This window comes from Serinus canaria, chromosome 5 (genome assembly GCF_022539315.1).
Source record: "Serinus canaria isolate serCan28SL12 chromosome 5, serCan2020, whole genome shotgun sequence".
Classification (NCBI taxonomy): Eukaryota; Metazoa; Chordata; class Aves; order Passeriformes; family Fringillidae; genus Serinus; species Serinus canaria.
In genome coordinates, this window is record NC_066319.1 from 10,188,227 (window position 1) to 10,210,423 (window position 22,197).

Sequence of the window (22,197 nt, forward strand, 5' to 3'; positions counted from 1 at the left end):
TGTGGGGGTGGGCAGGGCCCAGCAGCAGATCCATGGGTGCTGTGGGCAGAGCCCAGGTGGGCACTGTCAGGGGGACACGGAGCTGCCTGGCCCCAAAGGCACCTTTCTGTGCTGTCCCCAAGGTGGGATTTACTCCCCTCCAAGTACTGCAGGAGCCACCAGGAACCAGTTGGAGCAGATCCCTGGGCACATGGACTATGATGATATTGGCAGCAGCGCCCTGGGGACGTTGCAATGAGGATGTCCTGGCCATGCCACAGCCCCAGGGACATGTGTGTGGCAGTGTGGCAGGGCCCTGTCCCTAGGAAGAGCTGGCTCTGCCCACAGAGATCAGCCCTCACTGTCCCGTGGTGGAGGAAAACAGCTCCTGTGTAGGAATTTTCTTGGATTTAAGAGTGAATTTCCATTTTTTCCTATTAAAAACCAAACTGGTCAGAGACTCACTCCAAGGCCCGGAACCTTATTCTGGGGCTGGCACTTCCATCCCAGGAACACCAGCCATTCCTCGGTGATATGACACTGGAATTTAAACCACAAATTCCTGGTGAATGGTGGGTGGTCTGAGAAGAAGAACAGTGGGAGTTTTTAGGGAGTGCTTGCAGGGTCTTTATTTATCACTGCCAAATGCACACAACTGCTGCCAGCAACAGGGAGGGCAAAAGGCAGAGGGCAGGACCCGGATCCCCCCCCAGCAGATGCAGCAGGATCTCGTCCCTGTGCCCCCATGGGTGGGGCAGGCTCAGCCCCACTCTCAGCCCTGAGAAGCAGGCTGGGAATGGCTCTGGTTGTTGGAAGGACTTCTCCTAAAGGATGGGAGGTCTCCTGAAGGAGGGCAGCGCCTTCCTGCCCCCCCCGGCAGCAGCCCGCGGTGGCAGGGCAGGCGGGCCATGGCCCCTGCCTGCGGCACATCGTGCTCCAGGAGGTTGCCGATGTTGAGGCCGGGCTGCAGCGCCCGGAGGGCGTCCAGTTCGTGCAGCAGGGCCTGGCTGAATCCGTCCGTGCTCAGCCTGGGCGTGGAGGGGGCAGGAGAAAAGGAGAAGGTGTCCGAGGTTGTGGGGAGGGAGGTGTGAAGCAGGCGCGGTGTGGGTGCGGCCCCGGCTGTGGCGCAGGCTCGGCTGGCCATGTCGGGAATGGTGGGCATGGAAGAGGTTGGGGCAGGGCCCTGACTCACCCCAGGCTCCTCAGCGGGCAGGCAGGATGCCGGAGCTGCTGGCAGAGCTGCAGGACGCCCTGGGCTCCCAGCTCGTTGTCACTCAGGTCCAGGGAGGTGAGACGGGGCCCCTCTAGCAGCAGCGCAGCCAGGGCTGGGCAGGAGGCGCCCGACAGCCGGCAGCTGCCCAGCCTGTGGGAGCGAGGGAAACAGGGAAGGAGGGCTTTGGTCTCTGCTTGCTGAGCTGCTCCAGGTGGGAATGAGAAAGTTCTCCATAAGAAGGAGGGTGCACTTGCCCATCCTGCAGCCCCTTTACCGCAATGTCTGTAGCGGGCAGGCACAGTGCTGGAGCCCCTCACACAGCAGCTCCACGCCGGCATCACGCAGGCCCTCGCTGAAAGACAAATCCAGCTCCTCTAGGTAGGTGTTGGTGCTCAGCACAGCGGCAAGGTCCTCACAGCTGGCACTGGTGATGCGGGAATACCGCAGCCTGATGGAAACCCCAGGAAAACCCTCAGAGCCTCCTGAGTGCCCTTACTGCCCTCCCACCATGTGGCGGTCCCCACCCTGGTGCCACAACCTCGACGCTCCTTGGCCTGGAAGGGTGGGACAGAGGCATGATGCCAACCCAAGGGGGACCCTTTGGGCTGTCTCCTGAGCTGTCAGGTCTGAGCTGCACGAGGGATTCTGGGGGTGCTCACCGCAGGATGCGCAGTTGGCAGCCCGGAGTCCGCAGCCCCTCACAGAGGAGGCGCACGCCGCTGTCACCCAGCGAGCTGTCAGCCAGCTCCAGCTGGGCCAGGCCCGGGTGCTCCTCCAGCAGCGCTGCCAGCTCCGCCCAGCAGCTCTCGGACAGCTGGCACCACCGCAGCCTGCGGGAGAGTACGGAGAACAGGGGCTCATCACATCTCACCTGTCCTTGCTGCTCACCTGCCCGCTGAACACTCAGGTAAAGAGGGCCTGGCCTCCCCCTGGCTGCTTGCCATTGTCCCCGGGGAGCAGTGATGAAGCACCAACCCACGCACCCACTGCACTGTGGTTAGGGTGCCCCCACCCACAGCCCGGATGCCAGCCCTGGTTTGGGCTCCACGTCCGTCTCTCACCGGAGCACCCGCAGGGCACTGTCGCGGTGCCGCAGAGCCCGGCAGAGCAGGTGGATGGGGCAGGGCAGCTCCTCCCGCCGCCGCATGATGAGGGCACTGGGATGTCCTCTGGCTCCCGAGACTCCAGAGCTGCAGGGAAACAGAGCCGTGGGGCACGCACAGCCCTCAGTGGTGCTGGCAGCTCCCAGTTCTGACACCAGCACACAACCCCCCCACCCCGAGCAGAGCCTCCAGCCCCTCCGGAGGGACCTTTGTGGCTTTGGAGGAGCGAAGAACCTCAAGCACTGCTGCTGGAGCCACGCAGAGATGCAAGGTGAGTCACAGGGTGCATTTAACATTCCAGCACCAGGGATCTCCCTTTTCGAGGGAGAAGGGGGACGATGGGAAGCCAGAGTGATGCTGGGCACAGATGGGCCTGGCCAGGTTGAGCCAAGAAGCTCCATCACCATCAATTCCACAGTGGGCAGTGGATGGAGGAGCCCATGACTTCCTTATTCTCCCCAAGGAGAAGTAAATCCTCTGCTGAGGAACCAAACACTCAGGGAAAGACCAAACTGGTGTTTGAAAGGGAGGAGCTGAATCATCCTTTGGGAGAGAGAAAGAGAAATCTTTGCAGTTTTGGGTCTTTAAAGCAACGAGCAGGACTTACCAAGGCACTGACACATCCAGCTCTGCCTCAGGATCCCGCCAGTGGAAGGAGCATCCCTGAAGGGTGATGGAGCCCAGCCCAGCCCAGTGCTGGATGCAGAAGGAAAGAGCCATCTGATCATACAGGGTCAGCCTGGTATCCTGCAAGTCCAGGTCAGTGAAATGACCCAATGCACTCTGTGCAAACCTCTTCTCGTTCATCTCGAACAAGAAGTGAAAAGTGTCCATCTCTGAAACCTTCAGTGCTTGGCCAGGGTGGGAGAGGCCTCTGTGCCTCTCCTGAAGCCACTCCAGCAGCTCTTTCCTGGCTTGTGGTGAAATTCTGCACCCAATGGTTTTGTCCATGTATTCTATGGATTTCTGGCTGACCAGACCAAAGAGGAATCGCACTGTTGCATTCAAATCCTTTCTGGACTTGTAGCTTGCTAATAATTTCTTTACATCCTTCTCAGGCCTCCCCAAGCTGCTGATCGTTTTCCCATCATCCTCCAGAACATAAAACATTGCTGCAAAAAACTCCTGGAGGTGCAGGTGGGTGAAAGCATAGACACTCTCATGGTCTTCTCCTTCCCTTGGGACACTTTCATTGAGGAAGTAGGGGAGAAGACCTGGCAGGTCCAAGCCACAGTCCTTGATATCCTTCTCCTCAAAGAGGACCTTGTGCTTCCAGATACCCTCGGCAGCCAAGGAGCAAAGCTGGAGTAGGAACTGCTGGAGGACCTGTGGGTTGTCCCTGTCCCTGTGCTTCAGTAATTGGGAGAGGTAGAACATCATCATCCCTGCGGTGGTTTTGGAGCACTCAAGGAGGTTTTTCTTCCCACAAAGCTCTTGTTCAAGGATGGTGCAGATGGTCCAGCTCATGACAGGGATGACACACAAGCTATAGAGGATCTCATTGCCTCTGACAAACCTGAAGGCCACGTCTGCTTTGTTGGGGTTCTCAAAATACCTGTAGAAATACTCCTCCCTCCTGGCTGCCGAAAATCCTAGTATCTCCACGTAATTCTCACCCTTCAAGCACTGCCTCAGCCTTCGAAGAGCTGTTGGCCTCATGGTGATGAGCAAAGAGGCTTCGGGGAGCAGAGTCTTCTTCAACAAGCTCATCAGGGTGAGCTCCAGTGGCTTCACCTCCCTGGGGTCAGAGCTCAGCTCAGCTTCAGGCTGAACCAAGGAAAACCCCAGGGCCTCAAAGCCATCAAAAATGAACAGGATCTTTTTCTGGTCATCCAGGATCTTCCCAGCTGGCACTCGCAGGCCAGGACAGCACCGTGAAACCAGGTCTGCCACGCTGGCTTCCATGGGAAGGACGACAGCTTTGCAGTCAATGCAGAAGACAAAGTCAAACTGCGTGTGGAGTGCCCCTTCTCCCCACTCCACCATCACCTTCCTGACCATCGTTGTCTTCCCCATCCCTGGGGCCCCCACCAGCACCACGACCTGCGGGGTTTGCCCATCTCCACTGGGTTCAAACAGCGTGGTGGTGGTGGCGGCTGCTCCGCTGCTGGTGCTGGCACATCCCTGGCCGGTTCCCATGGCTCCATCCTTGGCTCCGCGCTTGCTCCGAGGCTCCCTGGTGATGGTCAGGGTGGTGAAGCGTCTGTGGAGGGACGGGCTCTCCCTGGGACAGGCACCCAGCTCCCTGTCCTGGTGGGACTCCCGGACCATGTGCTCTCTGCTGTCCCACTTGTGCTCTATGCCAAGAGGAGCAGGGTCAATTCCCAGCCCAGCGAAATTCCCCACCAGCCCACCTGTGCTCCTGACACACCAGCAGCTCCTTATTTCAATGCTCAGTGCTCTCTTAAGTCTGGCTGGGGTACTAAGGACATTCTTTATGAGGATCTGGGGACTCTGGTAGGTTGGGTGTTCTCCTTCCAGGTCCTGATCCTGATCTATCAACTCTTGTTTTATCATCCTCATCCACTTGGGAGCAAATGCAACTGACTGGGGCTGCCTGCAGCCTCTGATTCATGCTTCAGGGGACAAGGGCACTGTCCCTGGGCTTCAGAGCACAGACCTCTGCAGAGATATCCTTAATCCCCATCCCAGGAGGAAAGAATCTGCCCAGCTGGCTGCCGGAAAGTGCTGAGAGTACTGGGTGAGCTTTAAGGTCACTTCCAACCCAAACCATTCTGTGATTTTAAACAATGCAAGAGGAATTGTTTATTTATCAAGGAATTACAAGTCCATGTAATTCACTGCAGGGATGAGCTGCCTGCACAGAGCTGGGTGACCCTGTCCCCAGAACAGCATCAACAAGGAGTGCCCAGGACTGAACTCAGAGCCCAGGCCCATGCCAGCTGCTGGGGTGGCTCCAGCTGAGGCTGCTCAGCATTCCATAGTATTAATAGTACCCCAGGGGGAGCAGGGTTTGGATTTTCACTGCAAAGACTTCCTGCTGCCAGGGAAACCCACCTTGGCTGCTGCAGCAAGTCATTCCACTGTGAGAAACGTCCTTCATCCGGGAGTTTGAGGTACGGACAAACAGTGCTGCCCAAACAGCTTCAGGGTTTTGCTGCTGCGTGGCCTTTTCCCCCCCTCTCCAGCCGTGGGTGGGTTGTAACTGGGGCTCTAGAAAAGTAGAGAGGCTCCTTTAGGATCTTTGGATGCTCAGGGATGAAAGGGGTGTGAGCCTGTGCTGTGACCTGCTCTCCTGGTTTGCCTGCTCCAGTTTATGCACAGGGCACCTGCATCTGGATTAGGAGGGGGTAACCCTCTAGATGATTTTATTTACTGTGAGTGATGATTTTCTTTCCATGATGGGGGGAAAAAAAAAAGGTTCAGGATGATGTGTTTAGCAAAACAGCCTGTGAGAGATACTGGGAAAGGGAGAAGGGTGTTCTAAGGCACATTGGGAGTTTAAGCACTCCTTATGGACTCCTAATTTCCATGCTCAGAGCCAGACATTGCACTGTCCCTCCTGCTTGCAGGATGTCAAATAATTCTGAGGATAACTGTTTCTCTCCAAAGGAAATGGTCTCAAATGTGTGAGAGGACATTTAGACCGAATATTGGGGAAAATTCCTTCACTAAAAGGGTTGCCCAGTCCTGGCACAACTGCCCAGGGCAGTGGTGGAGTCCCCATCCCTGGAGGGCTGCGTGGATGTGGCACCTAGGGACAAGGGATAGTTATGGCCTTGGGCAGTGCTGGGGAATGTTTGGTCCTGATAACCTCAGAGGGCTCGAACAATTCCATGATTCTATGTTCCTTCCCATGGATGCTGCTGCCACCAACATTCCCCAGTGGGTTTTGCAGGGGGAGCTCCCCAGGAGCCAGGGCTGTCCTTATCCCTGCTAACTCCTCCTGGGAGGTGCTGTGAGCTGAGGGGGAGGGGGCAAATCCAGCAGCACCATTTCTAAAGGTTTCCCACTCCTTGTGACCTTGAAAAAGCCATTTTCACCTTGCTGTGCCTCAGCCAGGGTTGCTGCTTGCTGTGCCTGTGCTGCGTTAGGGGGGATGTGACTCTGCCATGAGGAGACGGGGGAAGTGTATTGTTTTTACAGCTTTTCCTTCACTTCCCTTTTTCCTACCTCAGTAAAAAAAGAGTTTACATTCAGAATTTAAATGTAACGTGAATTCCGGTCTGAGGCCTGTGAGAGCATCACGTGGGGCAGTTTATCTCCTAAGGCAGAAGCAGAGTGTGTGAAGATAAGGAAACCGCTGCTGGAACCCCCCATCCAGGCTCTCCGGAAAAGACCCGGCGGTTCCCACTTGCAGGAGGCTCCCTCCCTCCTCCTGCCACCTTGAGGATATTCCTGCCTGATACAGAAGTAGCAAAGAGATTTTGCTGGGGAAACGGGGGCTTGGGGGTGTCACCTGCATTAAACTGTGGATTTCCACCAGCTTTCCACCAGGAATTCAACCCCTCTGCTGCTGTCATTAGATCAGCAGATTTGGGAGGCATTAGGAAGGGGAAGCAGCTGTTTGGAGCCATGGAAAGGTCCTGGCTGTGCCTGGCACAAGTCTCTGAAAGAGCAGGGAGTGCTGGCACTGCTGGGTGCAGGATCAGCAGGGAACAGAGGGTACATCAGCTTCAGCCACAGCTAATCCTGTCTGTGCCAGCCTGTCTGAGCCGAGCTGGCTCCTGGAGCCAAGGACTACAGAAGGAATACCCTTGCACATCCCTGCCCTGAGGGGGTGTGGGTAGCTGCATCCCAAAGCAGGCCCTGCAAGCATAGCCTGTCCTGGGAGATTTAGGTTCTTGCATCCAGCCCCTCATTCTGCAGCTCTCTTCAAACACAAGCAGGATTTTTTCTTTGCAATGGGATTTAAGCAACCTGAGTATTTTTTAGACATGACATGCACCTGTCTGGGCACTGGTGGGTGGTTGGTGGGTCCTGAGTAACTGATGGAGGCAGATGGGCGAGTAGCACATAGCCTGATTTGCTCTGAAATAAGGGCTAATAGAGCTTCAGACAATCCCAGAGGTTTGGGATACAAGCTGGAAGTAACACAGGGATGGGAATTTCAGTCCTATACCTGGTTGGAAGGGTGAGGTTGTAACAGAGAGGTCTCTTTGCTTTTAGGTGGTGAAGATGAGGACGAGGAAGAGGATGAGGAGAACGTGGCTGTGTCTGGCAGTGCCTGGCTGGCTGACAGTGCTCTGCAGTGGGACTGGGATGCGTGCCCAGCTCTGGACTGGGAAGGGGTATCAAACAAGGAGCAGTCTGGGGAGAAGGGAAGCAGAGCTGGCACAGAACTACCCCAAGGTGCAGCATTCCGTGTCCTCCCTGCACTGTGCAGAGCTTCTCCTAGGCAAGTCAGTTTTACATTCCTTAACTCACTGCCCGGGATCATCTCAGCTGGAAATCCTGGTAGGGGGAGGCTCATACACCTTTTGCCTGTGGTCCACACAGAGGCATCCCAATTTATCAGGCTGGCCTGCTCCCAGGTATTTTTCCCTGTGTGTCCTCCCCACTATGTTGCTATGTTTCATGCAATTGCAGCAAATCCAGGCAGGATTTGGAGGAGAAACAAATGGAGCAGCAGAGGGGTCAGTGCCGCAGGGACAGTTCTGAACTGCTGAGCCAGCTCAGCCCCAAATGACAGAGGATGTGGAGATGCAGCTGGGCTGCCTTTACCACCCTGCGGCCCCCCCTTGGCACCCTGCCCCTCCAGATCCCAGCCCTTCCCTCTGGATTGGAGCGCCCTCTCCCCCCTCCCTGCTCTCCATCTTCATGCAGTCTGCAGAGGTGCATTGTGGGAAACTCCCAAGTTTCCCCCCCCCCCTCTGCCTGCCTCCCTCCCTCCTCTCTGCGCAAGAGCCAGCTCCCAAGGTGTGACTCTCCCGGCCGGAGGACAGAGGTAAGGGATGCCGCTGGGACGGGGGGTGCGGGGTGGAAGGGCCGGAGCTCCCAGCTCCGGGACGTGCGGATGTCCTGCCAGGGTGACAAAGAGAGACGGAGACATGGAGCTACCTGCCCAAGGTGAGTGTGCACCTCCCCGCAGCCGCCCGGGATGGGGGCCGGGGGCTGCCATGCCGCCTGCCTCTGGAGCCGGCACCCCGGAGCTTTCCCCGTGAGAGGCAAAAAGAGCCTTTTTGACCCCAAACAAGGAGCACGGCGAGGATGGCCGGCCCCGGGTGGCTCCCTTCCCGTCCCAGCTCCCACGCTTTGCTCCCTGAAGGTCAGGAAGGCACAGAAGGTGTTTCTGCAAATGCACGGGTGCCTCCTGGCCGCTTCCTGCCCGCAGCTTCCTGCCGCCTGCACGTACCTGCAGCCTCCGCCGCCGCCTCTGCGGGCCGTGCCGCGCAGCCCCAGCGCAGCCCTCGCCTGCTCCGAGCCGGGCCGGGGCCAGGAGAGGCCCTGGATGCCGCAGCAGCGCTCCGGAGGCAGGAGGGCGGCGGGCACAGGGAAGCGGAGCCGGCCATGTGCCGGAAACAGGGCTGCTGGGAGGGAGGAGGGGAAGCAGCATCCCGGGCTAAGCCCCTCCAGCCTTGGCAGGAGAGCTGCCGCACCTCCCCCGAAGGTTTTGTGCGCTTTCCCAGATGCTTTTCCCCTCCCATCTGCATGGACAGTGGGATTTGTTTGCCTTTTGCTCTGCCTGGATGGATTTAATGGCTCTGTTTAATTCTGTCAGTCCTGAGGCAGGAGGGAAGCAGGAACAGCCGGCGGCTTGGTTCAGCCTTCACCTTTTCCCAGGAAAGTGGATTGTTTTGTTGGGCAGGGAGAATCTAATATCAATTAGGGGGTGTACCCTTTGATTTGACCCTGGGCTTGTGCTGGTGAGGAGCTCACAAAGGGAAATTTGCCCCGAAAAAACCCAAAGGGAGGAAGATGTCAGAGGCAGCAGTGCCTGTTAAAACAGGGAGAATATTGCACCGAAGGGGTGGGAGAGGGGGGTGGATACCAGACCAGGCCTCCTGAGTCACGGTGGGTGATTCCAGGGAGGGAATGCTTCGGGAATGTCTCAGGCTCTTCAGTCTGATGTCCCTGCTCTCTGCACATCCATGTGCATCCCCGTGTGCTGGCAGGGACCTGTTGATTTGCTCCTGTTTACTTCTCTGTCTCTCTGGTGGCTTTTGGGGAGGTGCAAATGGGGAAAGAAGAGGATTTTTAAAATTTAATCGAGGTCAGGCTGGCAGAACTTGAGCATTGGGACAAGAGGAGGAAATCTCCACGCTGCAGCCCCGTTTTCCTGGGTGGGGCTTGGGCAGGATGCCGTCAGGAGAGGGAGGATGGACTATGCCGGATTAAGCTCCCTGCTCCATCTCAGGACTGACCTCCAAAAGTCTGACCTTCACAGGTTTCACCTTCAGTGTTTTCCAGCTGTCCTTTCTCAGCCACAACACCAACATCTAACCCTGTGATATTGTGGTAGGGTGGGGAAAGAAATCCCAATTCCCCCCTAAAAATGCATTTTCATCCCGCTGCATCCATCCCCTCCCCTGGCAGGCTGCTGGGATGCAGGGCTGGAGAACACCATGGCACATTGTCCCCATCCTGGATCAGGTGTTGGGCTGGCAGATGGGGTGGAGGGAGGGATGGAGCTCCCTGAGCAGGGATTTCCATGCTGGAAGAGCTTTGGCCATCCTTCCCCAGATGCTTTCCAGCTTTCTGCTGGGAAGGAGAATGCCCTGGTGTTGCTGCACAAGGTAAGGGGTAGGTTTTACCCCAGAGAATGTGGGACCCTCCCTGGAAGGTCACTGCCTCGTGTGGAATTGGCCCCTTGTCTGCCTGCAGCGGCTTCTTAGATTTCAGCTGCAGAGCAACAGTTTTCAGGCTGATGCCTGCAGATCCAGGGGCTGCCAGATTCCAGACCCAGCTCTGCATGTGAGGAATCGCTTCCAGAAATCTTTCTGCTGGCCCCAGCTGAGCCACAAAGGGGGTGATGCTGCATCAGGCAGAAGGGATGGATTTAGGATGCCCATAAACTGGGGAGGGATGTTGAATTTGCTGCTGCTTCCTGCAGTGGTTGGGGCTATTTCACTGTGTCACATATATCCCTCATCCTTTTTTGCTTGTGGGTATTGAATTTGGGGTACAACAGCAAGATCTATCAGAAAGGGAATCAGCCTCCTCAAGCTGGGGACTGGCTTGTGGCTGCTTGGGGAGCAGCACCCCAATTTAGAAGCATCTGCCTTCTTCCCAAGGCTTTTCCCAAGTGCTGGCAGGCCTGGGATAAGGAGCAGGGCTTTGTGGTGGGAAGGAATGAGTGTTTACCATTTTCCAAGAGGCAGGGAATGTTTACTGACCCTGTCAGGTTATCCCTGAGCTGGCACCACAGGCCCAGAGCTGAGCAGGGAACCAAGACAAGCCCCATGGCCCCAGCCAGGGTGTTGCTGGGATTGAATTTTTGGCTCTGGGAGGGTTGGAAAAACATTATAAAGAAATGAACTGAGTGTGTTTGCAAAAGTCAAAACAGGAGGAGTTGCCCAGGGTAGGGTTCAGGATGCACCCAGATCCCTGTGAGGTGTCACACTCATGGGTTAAGGCTCCTGTTGCTGTGGTGTCTCCCAAAGTGTTCCCCATTATTGCTCCGGTGCTTTGATCCAGTGTCCTGACAAATAGCTGCCGTGGGAAAAAAAAAAGTCATCCTGGCTGAGAAGCCTTTCCTTTGTGCCCTGAATTTCTGTCTTGGGGTGAGGGATGCCTAGCCCTGCCAGAGAGAGGCTCAAGATCTAACACCTTGTGGTTTTTGAAGGGTAAAAGCTACAGTTTTGCTCTGCTACAAAAAAATGAAAGTATGCAGGGGAAAAGAGAATTTTATTTTGTATCTGAGGGGGAGTTCAAACCCAAGATTAAAGTTAGATTAGGACAGCAAATTGAGGTGCTCTGAACTCTGTTTTAGGGGCCTGGGGACTGTGTTGGGACCTTGAGGAGCCAGGCTTTGCAGCAGGGTATTTCCAACCCAGCCTCAGCTACGTATTTCCAGATTCCGTTGAATTCTGGAAATTATTTTGCTGTAAGATGTGTCTGAGAGTGCAAGCTGTATGGGGGAGGCTGGTGGCATTTGAGGGGCCTTGCCAGGTGTGACTTCTGCTGCTGATAGCAGGCCAGGGCCGTGCCAGCTGTGACTCAGAACCCACCCCTAGGGAGTCAGTTGGAGCACGTGGCTGGAGACAAAATCTTCTCTCTCCCACCGCTGCTTGGCAGTGCCTGGTTTTTGCTGTGCACATGGCTGTATACAAACAGGGTTTCTTACCAGGGTAGGTTGGAGCTGTGTTTGGGGTTAAACCCCTCCAAAAGAACACAGGTTGAGCCCCTGGCAGGAGTGTGGTGTGTCTGCAATGCTGCCTCCATCTCTCAGAGAATAAAATGTCTGCCACGTCCATCCCAGGAGCTCTTTGGGGACAGGATGTGTGTGGCTTGCAGAGGTGACGCTCAGCTCAGAGCTTGTCGTCTGCAGAGGTTGTGGTGTAGAAAAAGACCATTTATGTCCTGTTCCTGGGCTCTTTCTGGTGGGGAGACTGAAGTGCTGTGTCACCTGTGTGGGCAGCATGGCTGGGCAGCCTCCCAAGAGGACATTGGCAACGGTGTCACACCTCTGTGCTGCTGGTGGCCCAGGATCTGCATCCCAGAGCCCTTCCCTTTGCAAATGGAGGGCAAAGCTGCCTTTACTGGGCTACAGGAACCCGCCCTGTTCCCTGACCTCACCTTGGTGCCAGGTACAGCCCAATCTCTGAGTGTGGATGCCTTGCCCAGCCTGGAGAGAGGGGACATGGCTTGGTGGCACTGGGAGCCAGGAAGGGGTGTCCTGGCCGCACTCTGGGGGCTGTGGGGGTGGCAGGTACAGATTTTTGGTCACTGCCAGCACCAGCTGGACCACTGAGGAGCACGGTGGGGCTCTGAGCAGCTGCGGGAATTGCCGCAGCCATGGAGCAGAGGCTTGGCTGGCAGATCTCCCCCCGTGGCAGCGATTTGAGGCTGCTGCCACTGCTAAAATACTTCCAGCATCTGACACTCTCCATAACAAGATTCAAAGGGCTTGTTTGAGAGGGAAATGTTTAATCCAGGGATAGGGGGAGGGATGTGGGGAGTAACAAACAACAGATTGGGAAAAGGAGTCATAAATATCTCATCAGAGTGAAGTGGGTCAGCAGTGTTTGCTGTGAGTAGGTGCTGCTGTCTCTGAGGGTTGGATTTGGGAGGGCTGGGAAGCACAGGCTCCTGTACAGTCTGTCCCTGGCTGTGCAGCACTGAGGCCGTTTAGAAGCATCTGTGACAAGTGACTCTGCTGGCGTGGGGTTTGCGTTGCGTTGTGTCACGTTTGCCGTGCGTTGCGTCAGGAGCTGGGGGCTGAAATAGCCTGGAAGGGAGCTAAAAATCCTCCTTGGGGAGCTGCTCATGGCAGCTGAGAGAGCACAGGCTCCTTATGTAAAGCTGCTTTAATATTTATGGTAATATCAGAGGTGGTGCATTACCTCATCCATCTTCGCTGCACTTCTTGGGCATGGGGAATGGCTTAGTCACTACTCTGCTGACCTTCTCTGGGTGCTTGCTTGGCATCTCCCTGCCTTTAACGCATTTGTTCCCACAGCAGATCAGAAAAAGGGAGAAATGCTGGTTTTCCCCATTGGGAATGGGGAGTTGAAGCACCGGGAATGCTGCTCAGCTGCAGGAGGGAACTGCACACAAATCCTTCCAGCCCTGACAGATCACTCCACGTGTGGCAGAGGGGACAGGCACAGACCCCCCCAAGGACACGTCCCAAAGGACAGGGTGGTTCAAGCTGCATTCCTTAGGGGTTAGATGAAAACATGGAGGAGAGTGGGATGGTGAGAGTGCTGGGAAAGGAGCTCCCTCTGCTGTGCCAGAGCCACCTTTGTTGCCAGCTGCTGTTTCCTTAGAGAGAGCAAGGGTCTGTCTGTCCTGTGCACGAGGGAATGAGTGCCTTTCTTCCAGACAGGCAGGAGTGACAAAGAAAGGAAGAGGAGATTAGGGGATGTGGGGGAGGATTTGAAGATAAGGTGTTTCCTGCCATCTTTGGCTCTTTCTGCACAGCATTGCTCCAGGTCAGATGTGGTCAGTAGCTGTTTCCAAGATGGATGTTTCCAACTGGAGGACACCTGGAGTGTAGGGATGGACCTTTGTTGCAGAATAAATCCTGATACATAACCACACTGTGCTGTTAAATCCTTCCTTGCTGCCAGTCTCAGTGCGGCAGTCAAGGATCTGATGGAAATGAGTTGCTTTTCATGACAGAGGGAAAAACCCTGTGGATGAGCTTCCCACTGCACCCCAGACCCACACCCTGGAGCAGCTCCTTTCTCTTGCAAAGTGACTGACTTTTCCTTCCAAATGGAAGCAGTAGGAGAGGATGAGAGGATTTGGAGCTGGGATGGGGCTGGTCCCTGCAGAGGGAAGGGGTCATGCTGATGGAGCTGTGCTGTGGCTCAGATTTGGAGCTGGGATGGGGCTGGTCCCTGCAGAGGGAAGGGGCCATGCTGATGGAGCTGAGCTGTGGCTCAGATTTGGAGCTGGGATGGGGCTGGTCCCTGCAGAGGGAAGGGGCCATGCTGATGGAGCTGAGCTGTGGCTCAGCTTAGCAATGACTCATCCGCTGCGCTCGGTGCAGGATTGATGCAGCTTTCATCTGTGCATGCAGGAGACAGATGAATAGATGTGTTTGGTGATTTGCTGGGATTTGAGACAGGAAAAGTGCCCTTCAGGGAGCCAAGGGAAGCTGCTCCTCTGCTGGCCTGTTGCTCCAGTGGAGGGCAGCTTGTTGCTCTGGGTGAGTCTGACTGCACTGACCTTGAGAGCATCCCAGGGGAGCTGTGGCGTTTGTGTGCCAATCTTTGCAGCAGCAGCAATTTGGAAGGCTTTCCTTTTCCTTTTTCTCCTTGATCATCCCTGGTTTTATTATGCCAGCTCCCTCTTCCCAGCCTGGGAAAGAGCTGGTTAGCTGCTGGCAATGGGAACCTTCCAGAAAGGGTGCTGATTGTTAAACAGAAATAGCGTGCAGCAGGGAAAAGGGAGGGAATGATGCCTGTCTCCCACAAAATCTGATTCCCGAGTGCTGCTGCCTGTGTAGGAGGCAGAGAGGGATCTGGAAGGGGGAGGAATGGGTAGACAGACAGAGACAGCAGCTGACAAAAGGGAGGACTAAAAAGATGTGAGGAGCTATAAAGAAGAAAGCAAAGGTAGGAAAATGTGTCATTAAAGAAAATCTTGGTGTGATGGAATGAGGGAAGAGGAGGAGACAAAGGAATGCGGGAACCCTCACATGCAGGCTGTTTTTTGAAATAAGGGAAAGCACTTCTTTCTTCAGTCTGGGGGGGAGAGAGGTGCTTAAAGATGAGCCCATGGTCATCCTTGGAAGTACAGGATGGAGAGGAGAGATGATTCCCAAGGTAGGGAGCTAAGAGCACACAGAAGAGGGTTAAGTACTGGGATGGAAGAGGATGTGTTGCTAAGGGTACCCAGGAGCCAGAGAGGAGCCAGGCCAGAGGGTCTGGAGAGGTGCTGGGTGATCCTGTGGCTACTTGTGGTGATGGAAAACCACAGACAAAGCCCTTTTATGCGGGCACTTAAGAACTTCCAATATTGATTTTTGGCTTAGTTTGGTTTCTACATATTTTAAAACCTTTTCTAAGCTGTGTGATGGGTTTGTGTTGCTTTTAGTGGAAATGCACTTAGAATCAGGAAATTCTGTTTGTGTCAATGCAGGGCATGGCGGCAGGACAAAGCTCCTGGCTCCATGGCTCCAAGCAAAACCAGCCTTTGTGCCCCCAGGAATCTGGATCAGTGAGGGGTGTGGATAAACCTTGAGGTGCCTGGGCTGTGCAGGGTCCCCATTTCTCAGCAAGAGGGTGAGTTTGCCCTCCCTGATTTACCTCACGATCTCCATAGGCTGCACATGATTTTCCTAGAGAAAGAGCAGAGGTTTAATGCTTGGCCCATGTGCTGTCACCACACGAGTGTCAGAGTGTGTGAGTGGCCCCCAGTTAACAGATATCAAAGCGACAAAGAGGGAAAATTAATATTTATGCCACGATTAATCTGACCCTCCCTGCTTTAACCTGTGAGCCCGCTTCAGTTGTGGGTTCCACTTACTATTTCTTTGTGTCTCATTGTACCAGCTTGAAAAAAAAAAAAAGGGTAAATTGGTCCCAAACCAAAGCAGCAGAGTCCTGGGAGTGACTGTGTGCAGCCTCAGCTCTGGATTTATGTAGGATTTGTGCTGACATAGCAGTATGGATGCTCTCTGGAAGCATAGGAAAAGGTGAGTCAGGTGATATCTACAGAAATATTACAGAAAGAGCACTGAGAGGAAAATATTCTTGCACTTGGCCAGGCCCTTGTTTCCCTCCCACGCCCCAAGCCACAGTGAGGTCTGAAGCTGGGTGAGCATCCGGGGTGGTGTTTGTGTGGTACAGGATGCCCAGATGTCTGATACACACTCAGCAAGCTGTGAGGGAGGCACAGTTTGGGCTTTCCAAAAGGGTTTAGTTTCCCAGACTAGGGAATGCAAGCACTGTCCAGCTGCAGTCAATGAGAAATATGGGGTTTTATGGTCACCAAGCCTAGTGCAGAGTGAGGAACTGGGCTGAAGATCCTTGTGGGTCCCTTCCAACTTAGGATATTCTGTGAGAGTTGTGGAATTCCATGATTTTGGTGCTGCAGTTCCCTCAGTCTGCTCTAGCTGACTGGCACTGCTGCAGCTCGTGGCCCCCAAGCAATGGCTGGCAAGGGAGAGCAGAGGAGGGAGGTGTTTCCATCTTATACTTAGGAGCCATAAGGTGTTGCTCAGCTTTGCTCTAGTCCCAAACCTGTAATTTCTGTGAGATTTCCTCCATTCCTGCCTAAATGGAGATGAAAGCCCCATGTTTGTCAGCCTCTTTCCCAGCAGAGTCAGCAGCACAGGTCATTGGTGCAGTCCTGGGACTTTGTTCCTGTCATTAGAGGAGTGATCTGCCCTCTGAGACACTGTGGAAGGAACCTTTGCTGGCTGAGGTTTCTGAGGAGCCTCTTCAGCTCTTGATCCAGACAATGAGCTCTGATTTCACTGAGCAGGCAGAAAGCTCCTGGCAGGTTCCTGGCAGGCCTGAAGGTCAGCAGGGAGCCAGCAATGCCAGCAGCTCAGATCTGATGCTGCCTCTGGTTACTCTTTATTTCCCGAGCTCGGGGCTGATGTGGTGCTGAACTGCCAGAGCCTGGTGGCAAAATGCCCAGTGCATTGTCCTCTCCTCCCATCACAGGGACGTGCAGCCACAGGAGCTCCATCCTCAGCTCACCCTGCCCTGCCAGCTTTGTGGGGTGAGGTTGTTGTGGTAGGTTTTCATCTCCCCAAAGCCCACTTTGTCCCTTTGCTGAATTCCTGGGGTGCAGCCCTGCTGTTCACCACTTCCACCAGTTCCCTGGGGAATACAGCCCCAGCTGACCACCAGCATCCTGTTTGGCTCCATGGGCAAGTCCAGCAAACCCTGAAAGGAGATGACAGGACTGACATGTCTCTGTCACCAAGAGATCCAGCTCTGCAGTAAATCCATGCAGTCAATTCTCTGTTTTGCACCAGCTGAGGGTCTGGCACTTCGTTTTGGTGTTGCTCCACCAAAAGGCTGGCAGAAATAATCCCTTTATCTCTGATATCATGAGAACTGAGAAACTAATGCTGGTTTTCCTGCAGTACCCATCTGGAGGGAGAGTATCATACAAGATCACATTTTAAATGCTTCCTAAGTGGACCTGGCAATAGTGCTGCAAAAGGGAGGGTGGAGGGTGAGACAGGCTCCATCCATCTGCTTTCCCATGGAACAAAGTGTTCTCTCCTTACCCAAAAGGATTTGGAAGGGTGAGCAAAGGCAAAGTAAGGTTTATTTGGTTGGATGTGAGTTTGTCATCACTGACAAATGGCGTCACACACAGCCAGGATGGATTTGGACTATGGATGCCCAGAAGTGGCAGCCATAGATGACAGTCAGTCCAACTTGTTTGATGTGCCTGTTCGATATTAGGAAAAAAAACCCTTCCTTGTGAGGGTGCTGAGGCACTGGCACACACTGACCAGAGAAGCTGTGGCTGCCCCATCCCTGGAAGTGTCCGAGGCCAGGCTGTACAGGGCTTGGAGCCCTCTGATCCAGTGGAAGGTGTCCCTGCTTGTGGCATGATCAAGGTGAGTTTTAAGGACCCTTCCAACCCAGGCCATTCTCTGCTTCTGTGATTGTTACAGGCACAGAGCCTGTAGTAAATGCTTTGAATGGAGTTCACAGCTCTGGAAGAAGAAGCCAACAGTTTTCCAGTCTTCCCTTCTGTCCTCCTCCGTCACCTCCAGGCAGAGCAACACAGGCTTGCTCTGCCCTGTCACTCACCTCTCCTTGTTCTGCTTCCCCCTCCAGGTGCTGTACCATGTCCAGGTAGGACACTGCCAGCGTAACAAGCGTCCCAAGTCAGCCGCTCCCAGGCCTTGAGCTCGGGTGGCTCCTCTGCTTCCTGCAGCAGCCGGGCGAGGGAGAAGAGCTGGGATAGCCCCACGTATCCAGTCGCTGCCCACTGCACCCCTAGCATGGATTCCAAAGGCAACGTCCGAAGCGGAAACAAACCCGACGCCAAGGCCGCCAGCTCCGGGAAGCCGGAAAAGCCCAACCCTGGGCCTGCCACGAATGCAGACAAGAAGGAGGCCCCCAAAGAGCAGCCTGCTCCTGCCACGGCCACCAAGAAGGCAGGCGGCGACGCTGCCATCGCCAACAACCACAGCAACCTGAAACCCAGCCCCGCCGCCACGGAGACGCAGGAGGCCAGCGGGCAGTCCCCTGACTCTGACCACAAGGGAAACAGCTCCGAGGAGTCCCCGGGCAGCTTCTTCGACAACATGAAGCCCTTGATCATCGTGGGAGGAGTGGCAGTGGCTGCGCTGGCTGTGATTGTGGGAGTGGCATTCCTAGCCCGGAAAAAATGAAGACCGAGACGGGGTGGGGATGAGAAACCCAGCCCAGCTGTACAGCTCCTTTTGAGACAAATGCATGCAGAGAAATTCTATACATAGCTATATATATAGAGAGCGAGCTAGATAGGTCAACAACAAACACCAACTGCAACTCTAGGGTCTTGTTCAAGACGACTGTGGCAGTCTGACCCGCTGTGGGTAACTCCATGCACTCAGTGTGTTCTTTCATGTAATATATCTTGGCTTATATCGCTGTGTATAGATTACAGCTTCTCCTGATCGGTGTAAATGACGGTGTCCCCTCCCCTCCCCTGCTGTCCTCCCTGGGAGACACCCCCCCCTCCCCCACTTGCAGTCCCGTTTTCAAGTCCAAAGTGTTCTACGTCCCATTCGGAGTCCCAGTTTGTGTTTTGGTTTCTGTTTGGTTCTGTTTTAACTTGGGCTGTGGTAAAGAAGATGGAAGGGGAGTGCTAAGGCCGGGCTCTCCTGTCATGCTGGGCTGGGGGTGTTTTTCCAGCGCCTCCCCCAGGACAAGGGAAGCACAGGGGCAGTGGCAGGGGAGAGGCAGCTCCCTGACCCAAGAGCCACAAGCAATCCCTAATCGGTGTCTGTGTATCTGCCCCTCATCATCATCCCACCCTGGAACAGCCGCCTGGGAAGTGCTCCAGAGGAACCAGGGCAGCTGTGGCGTGGCAGAGCCGAGTGTGAGCCTGGGATGTCACATCAGGTCACTCTTCTGGCTGAGCTGCCAGCGGGACAGTGACCAGAGGGGCTGTGCTGTGGCCCAGAGAAATCCCATTGCAGCCTTCAGGATCCCAGGGCTCGCCAGGGTCACGTGGGCAGCATTTGGAATAGAGAGACTTTGTTTTGGATCTAGTATTTCCTAAAGTTAGGCTGGGCTTTGCAGGGTACTGTGGGCTCAGTCCAAGCTCCCTCGAGGTTGGCTGGACTATTTGTGTTCATTTTTTGGGGCTTTGGATAAGGCCTTTCACTGGATTTTTTCCCCACTGAAGGCTGTGGTCTCTCAGCACATGGGAAGACAGGAAAAGGGGGACACATGAGCTGGTGTTAGGGGCAGAGAGGACCTGGGACCCCATGAGAGTAACACTAACCTACCTGGTTTATACCAGGGAAACCCCCTTCAAGGGCACTGGAGTCTGTCCTGGGTGGATTTCTTGCCTCCCTCTTGTGACAGTAGTGGCAGGGAATTGTAACTCGTCCACACTTTGGAAATGGAAACAAATTCTCAGCCCTCAGGAGCAGCCTGATTTCATGGGTGAGTACCTTGGCTCTAAAGCCAGACCTTGTGAGGGGGAGGAGAGAGGGTGTTTAGTGCTTTGGGTTAGGCTCAGCACTAACCAGCAAGGGGTGAGGAGCTCTGCCTCTGAAAGCTGCCGTTAGGCTTCTGTGGGCTGCTGCAAAGCAGTGTTACAAAAATCCCTTACATTTTGGGTTGAAGTCGGGTCAGGGATTAGATGAGGTCCAATGGGAGCTCGGCAGCAGCCAGAGCCCGTGGGCAGGGCAGGAGTGAGGATTAGAAAGGAGCAGTGGCACAGTGGGTGGGGTGAGCTCTGTTACAGAGCCCATCGTGCACCTTTAACTGAGATAGGTGGATGGATTCAGGGGCTGCAGGGAGCGAGGGAGGTGTGCATTCCTCAGGTGCTGCCTATGCAGTGTCTGCCTCTGGCACAGTCCCTGGATGGATGGGGGGGATATAACCTGACCTGGCAGTTCTGCTCTTGGCTCGTGTCTGTCTTATTTACCTCCAAATCTGACCTGCTGAATGCACGTGGTCTTGGAATGCATGGCTACTCCTGTGGTGAGCTCAGAAAATATTCCCAAAGGTGTATGGCCTCTGGGAATATCAGACACTGTGTTCCGGTGCAGCTGGAAGTTGATGCCTCCACCTTTGCCAGCAGAGAGACAGGGGCAGGCGTGTTGGGCTCACGGGAGTTTTGGGAAGCAGGGCTACAGCTCCAGGTGAGATCCTGGTAGCCTAAAACACTCTTGGCATGAGCTGTGGATGTATTCCCAGCAGCAGTGTGTCACTTACAGCCTGGGGAAGGGTTAGAAGCAGGAGGGTCCTCCTCTCCCCTCAGAAGCACAACTTTGCAGGGAAATTTTCACAGGGAGTTTTGCTAACGTTGCTCAGAAGGAAGGGAAATCACCCCCTCCTGCTCTGGTTCATGCTTTGCCACGTAGGGTAGTGATTTTCAGACAGTGATTTCTGTTTTCAAGAGATGTTTCCACCTTTCCTGCCCCCTCCCTCCCTCTCAGCTCTGGCCTAGGATTGTTTTCAGCAGTGTGTGCGTTAGGCACAGCACCTCTCTATTCTGCCCTGACCAGCACAGATCCATTGGGCGAGGAAAGTGAAGCACCTGCTCCACTCGAGTCTCCAGCTTTCCCTTCTAAAATGTTTTTATTTCCTTGTCTTCACCTTTGGCAACAGAAGAGGGGAAAAACAGTTCTCAGCCAATGGCCTTAACCTTTTCTGCATCTCCAAACCCTGCCTGCCCTTAGAGCACTCGGATGCAAAGCCACCAATTCCACCCAGAAGCACCACGGAGGTGGTGATGGGGCTGCAGCTCCTCATCAGGCACGCCGCTCATTCGAGCCCTCCCTGCTTGGCAAACCTGGTATGTTCTGTTTGTGAGGGGGTTTTGAACGGGGTCTGTCCTGTTCCCAAGGGATTTTCCACTTCCTGTGATCAGTCTGCTGTCGAGGTTCAGCACCTGGACCCCACCTCTTTGGCAGTGTGGTTTGGAAAACACCTGTCTGTGTCTGTGTGTGTGTGCCTTGAAGCACATCCCGTGTGTGTGTGTGTGTGTGTGTGTGTGTGTGTGTACAAACCTTTGTGTTGCATTGCTGCAGTCTGGGAGGGGGAGAGAATCCCAGCTGGAGATGCCCCTTCCTTTGTCCCCTGCATTCACACCAAGTGTCCATGATGTCTTTTCTGTGCCATTCCCACCACGCCATGCAGCTCCTGAATTCCTTTCCAGTCCTGGTTTCTCCTCAGTGCAAGGGATGTCTGGCTGGTGAAGTGCTGAGTGTGTGGTGTGCTCGGAGCCCCGAGCCCCTGCTCCCCCCCGGGTAGTCCTGTGGGCTCTTTGCTTTAAAATGAGGCACTTTTAGACCATCCTGGACTGTGCTGTAGCGCTTTTCCAAGTGTGGCTCTAGTGCTGAGCCGGGCAGATCCAGCGTAGATGCCGCAGCGCGCCGCAGCCCTGACTTGCAAACAGCTCCTGTCCTGCCTTACTGTGCCAGGCTGTGCAGTGCTTTTGTTCTGAGCCAAAAATGTCCAGCGAGCACCAGGCCGAGGGAGCAAATCCCCCTCTCTCAGCCCCAAACCTGTGGAAGCAGAAGGCTTTAATGACTGACCTCGCTGTGCTAAATAAATAGTTGTCTTTTCTCGTACTGAGCACACGCCGTTATTTGCTTGATGTCCTTCTTTGTGTGGTTTTTGTGGCATGAAGTCCTTCCAGTGACATCTCCATGGGGAGAGTGAATTAACACTTAAAACTAATCAGAGTCTGTGCTTGGGGTTTGAAGAGATCTAGATTGCTAGTTTACTCTTTTGATCAAGTCGATAAATTAAATATTGGCAAAAGTGGTTTCAGACCTTTCAGCTTCTCACCAAAACTCTCGATCGAATCACTGCACCCGATCTCAATCTCTTTTTAGGGAATCATAAATTTTAGTTGAATATAAAGTTGTCATTTTGCTGTCTTGGACAACTCAGTAGAAGGTTTTTACTGCTTCTATTTTAAGAGAGATGAAATGGATTATGCTTCTGCTTCCTCTTCCTACTGATTTAATACCCTGTAGATAAGTCCTGTTATTCCTAACAGTGCTGCAGCAGGATGAAAACAAATCTGGCAGCCAGGGGATTGTGCAGCAGCATTTTGGGGAGGGTAAGGATGCATTCCTGTTTGCCTGGGGCTCACTTTAAGCACTCAACAGTCACTTGCCCT

At 54.5% G+C, this 22,197-nt stretch overlaps 3 protein-coding genes across 6 annotated transcripts in view; 2 read left to right on the top strand and 1 right to left on the bottom strand.

The window, feature by feature from the left end:
* The window catches only part of LOC103822289 (uncharacterized), a 33,474-nt gene extending 33,031 nt beyond the window's left edge, over positions 1–443 (top strand). Inside the window, 1 exon segment of the mRNA XM_050974716.1 lies at positions 123–443. Coding sequence (XP_050830673.1) covers positions 123–238 — 116 coding nt within the window. The 3' untranslated portion in view covers positions 239–443.
* Positions 444–568: 125 nt separating this feature from the next.
* Positions 569–9,230, bottom strand: LOC103822288 (NACHT, LRR and PYD domains-containing protein 12-like). Its single transcript, XM_050975145.1, is given in 9 exon segments — positions 569–851; positions 854–1,007; positions 1,172–1,342; positions 1,467–1,640; positions 1,852–2,022; positions 2,254–2,382; positions 2,903–4,592; positions 5,314–5,469; positions 8,612–9,230. Coding segments are annotated over 9 exon segments (2,991 nt in total). The 5' UTR covers positions 8,910–9,230; the 3' UTR covers positions 569–803.
* CEND1 (cell cycle exit and neuronal differentiation 1) lies at positions 5,481–21,640 on the top strand. 4 transcript variants are annotated; one of them, XR_007777674.1, is made up of 3 exons: positions 5,481–8,203; positions 17,298–17,455; positions 17,679–17,845. XR_007777674.1 is itself a non-coding variant. In XM_030240158.2 (2 exons), exon 2 carries the CDS (start codon positions 17,846–17,848, stop codon positions 18,236–18,238), a length of 393 nt encoding a protein of 130 aa, XP_030096018.1. In that variant the 5' UTR covers positions 8,219–8,325; positions 17,679–17,845; the 3' UTR covers positions 18,239–21,640. The 4 variants fall into 4 exon arrangements, 2 of the variants coding, with proteins under 2 accessions (XP_030096018.1, XP_018777654.1); XR_007777673.1 differs by lacking the exon at positions 17,298–17,455; XM_030240158.2 differs by lacking the exons at positions 5,481–8,203; positions 17,298–17,455 and adding an exon at positions 8,219–8,325 and having other exon boundaries at positions 17,679–21,640.
* Positions 21,641–22,197: the final 557 nt, after the last annotated feature.

Coding starts and splice junctions, on each gene's coding strand:
- CEND1 (XM_030240158.2), top strand. CDS start 17,846: ATGGATTCCAAAGGCAACGTCCGAAGCGGAAACAAACCCGACGCCAAG.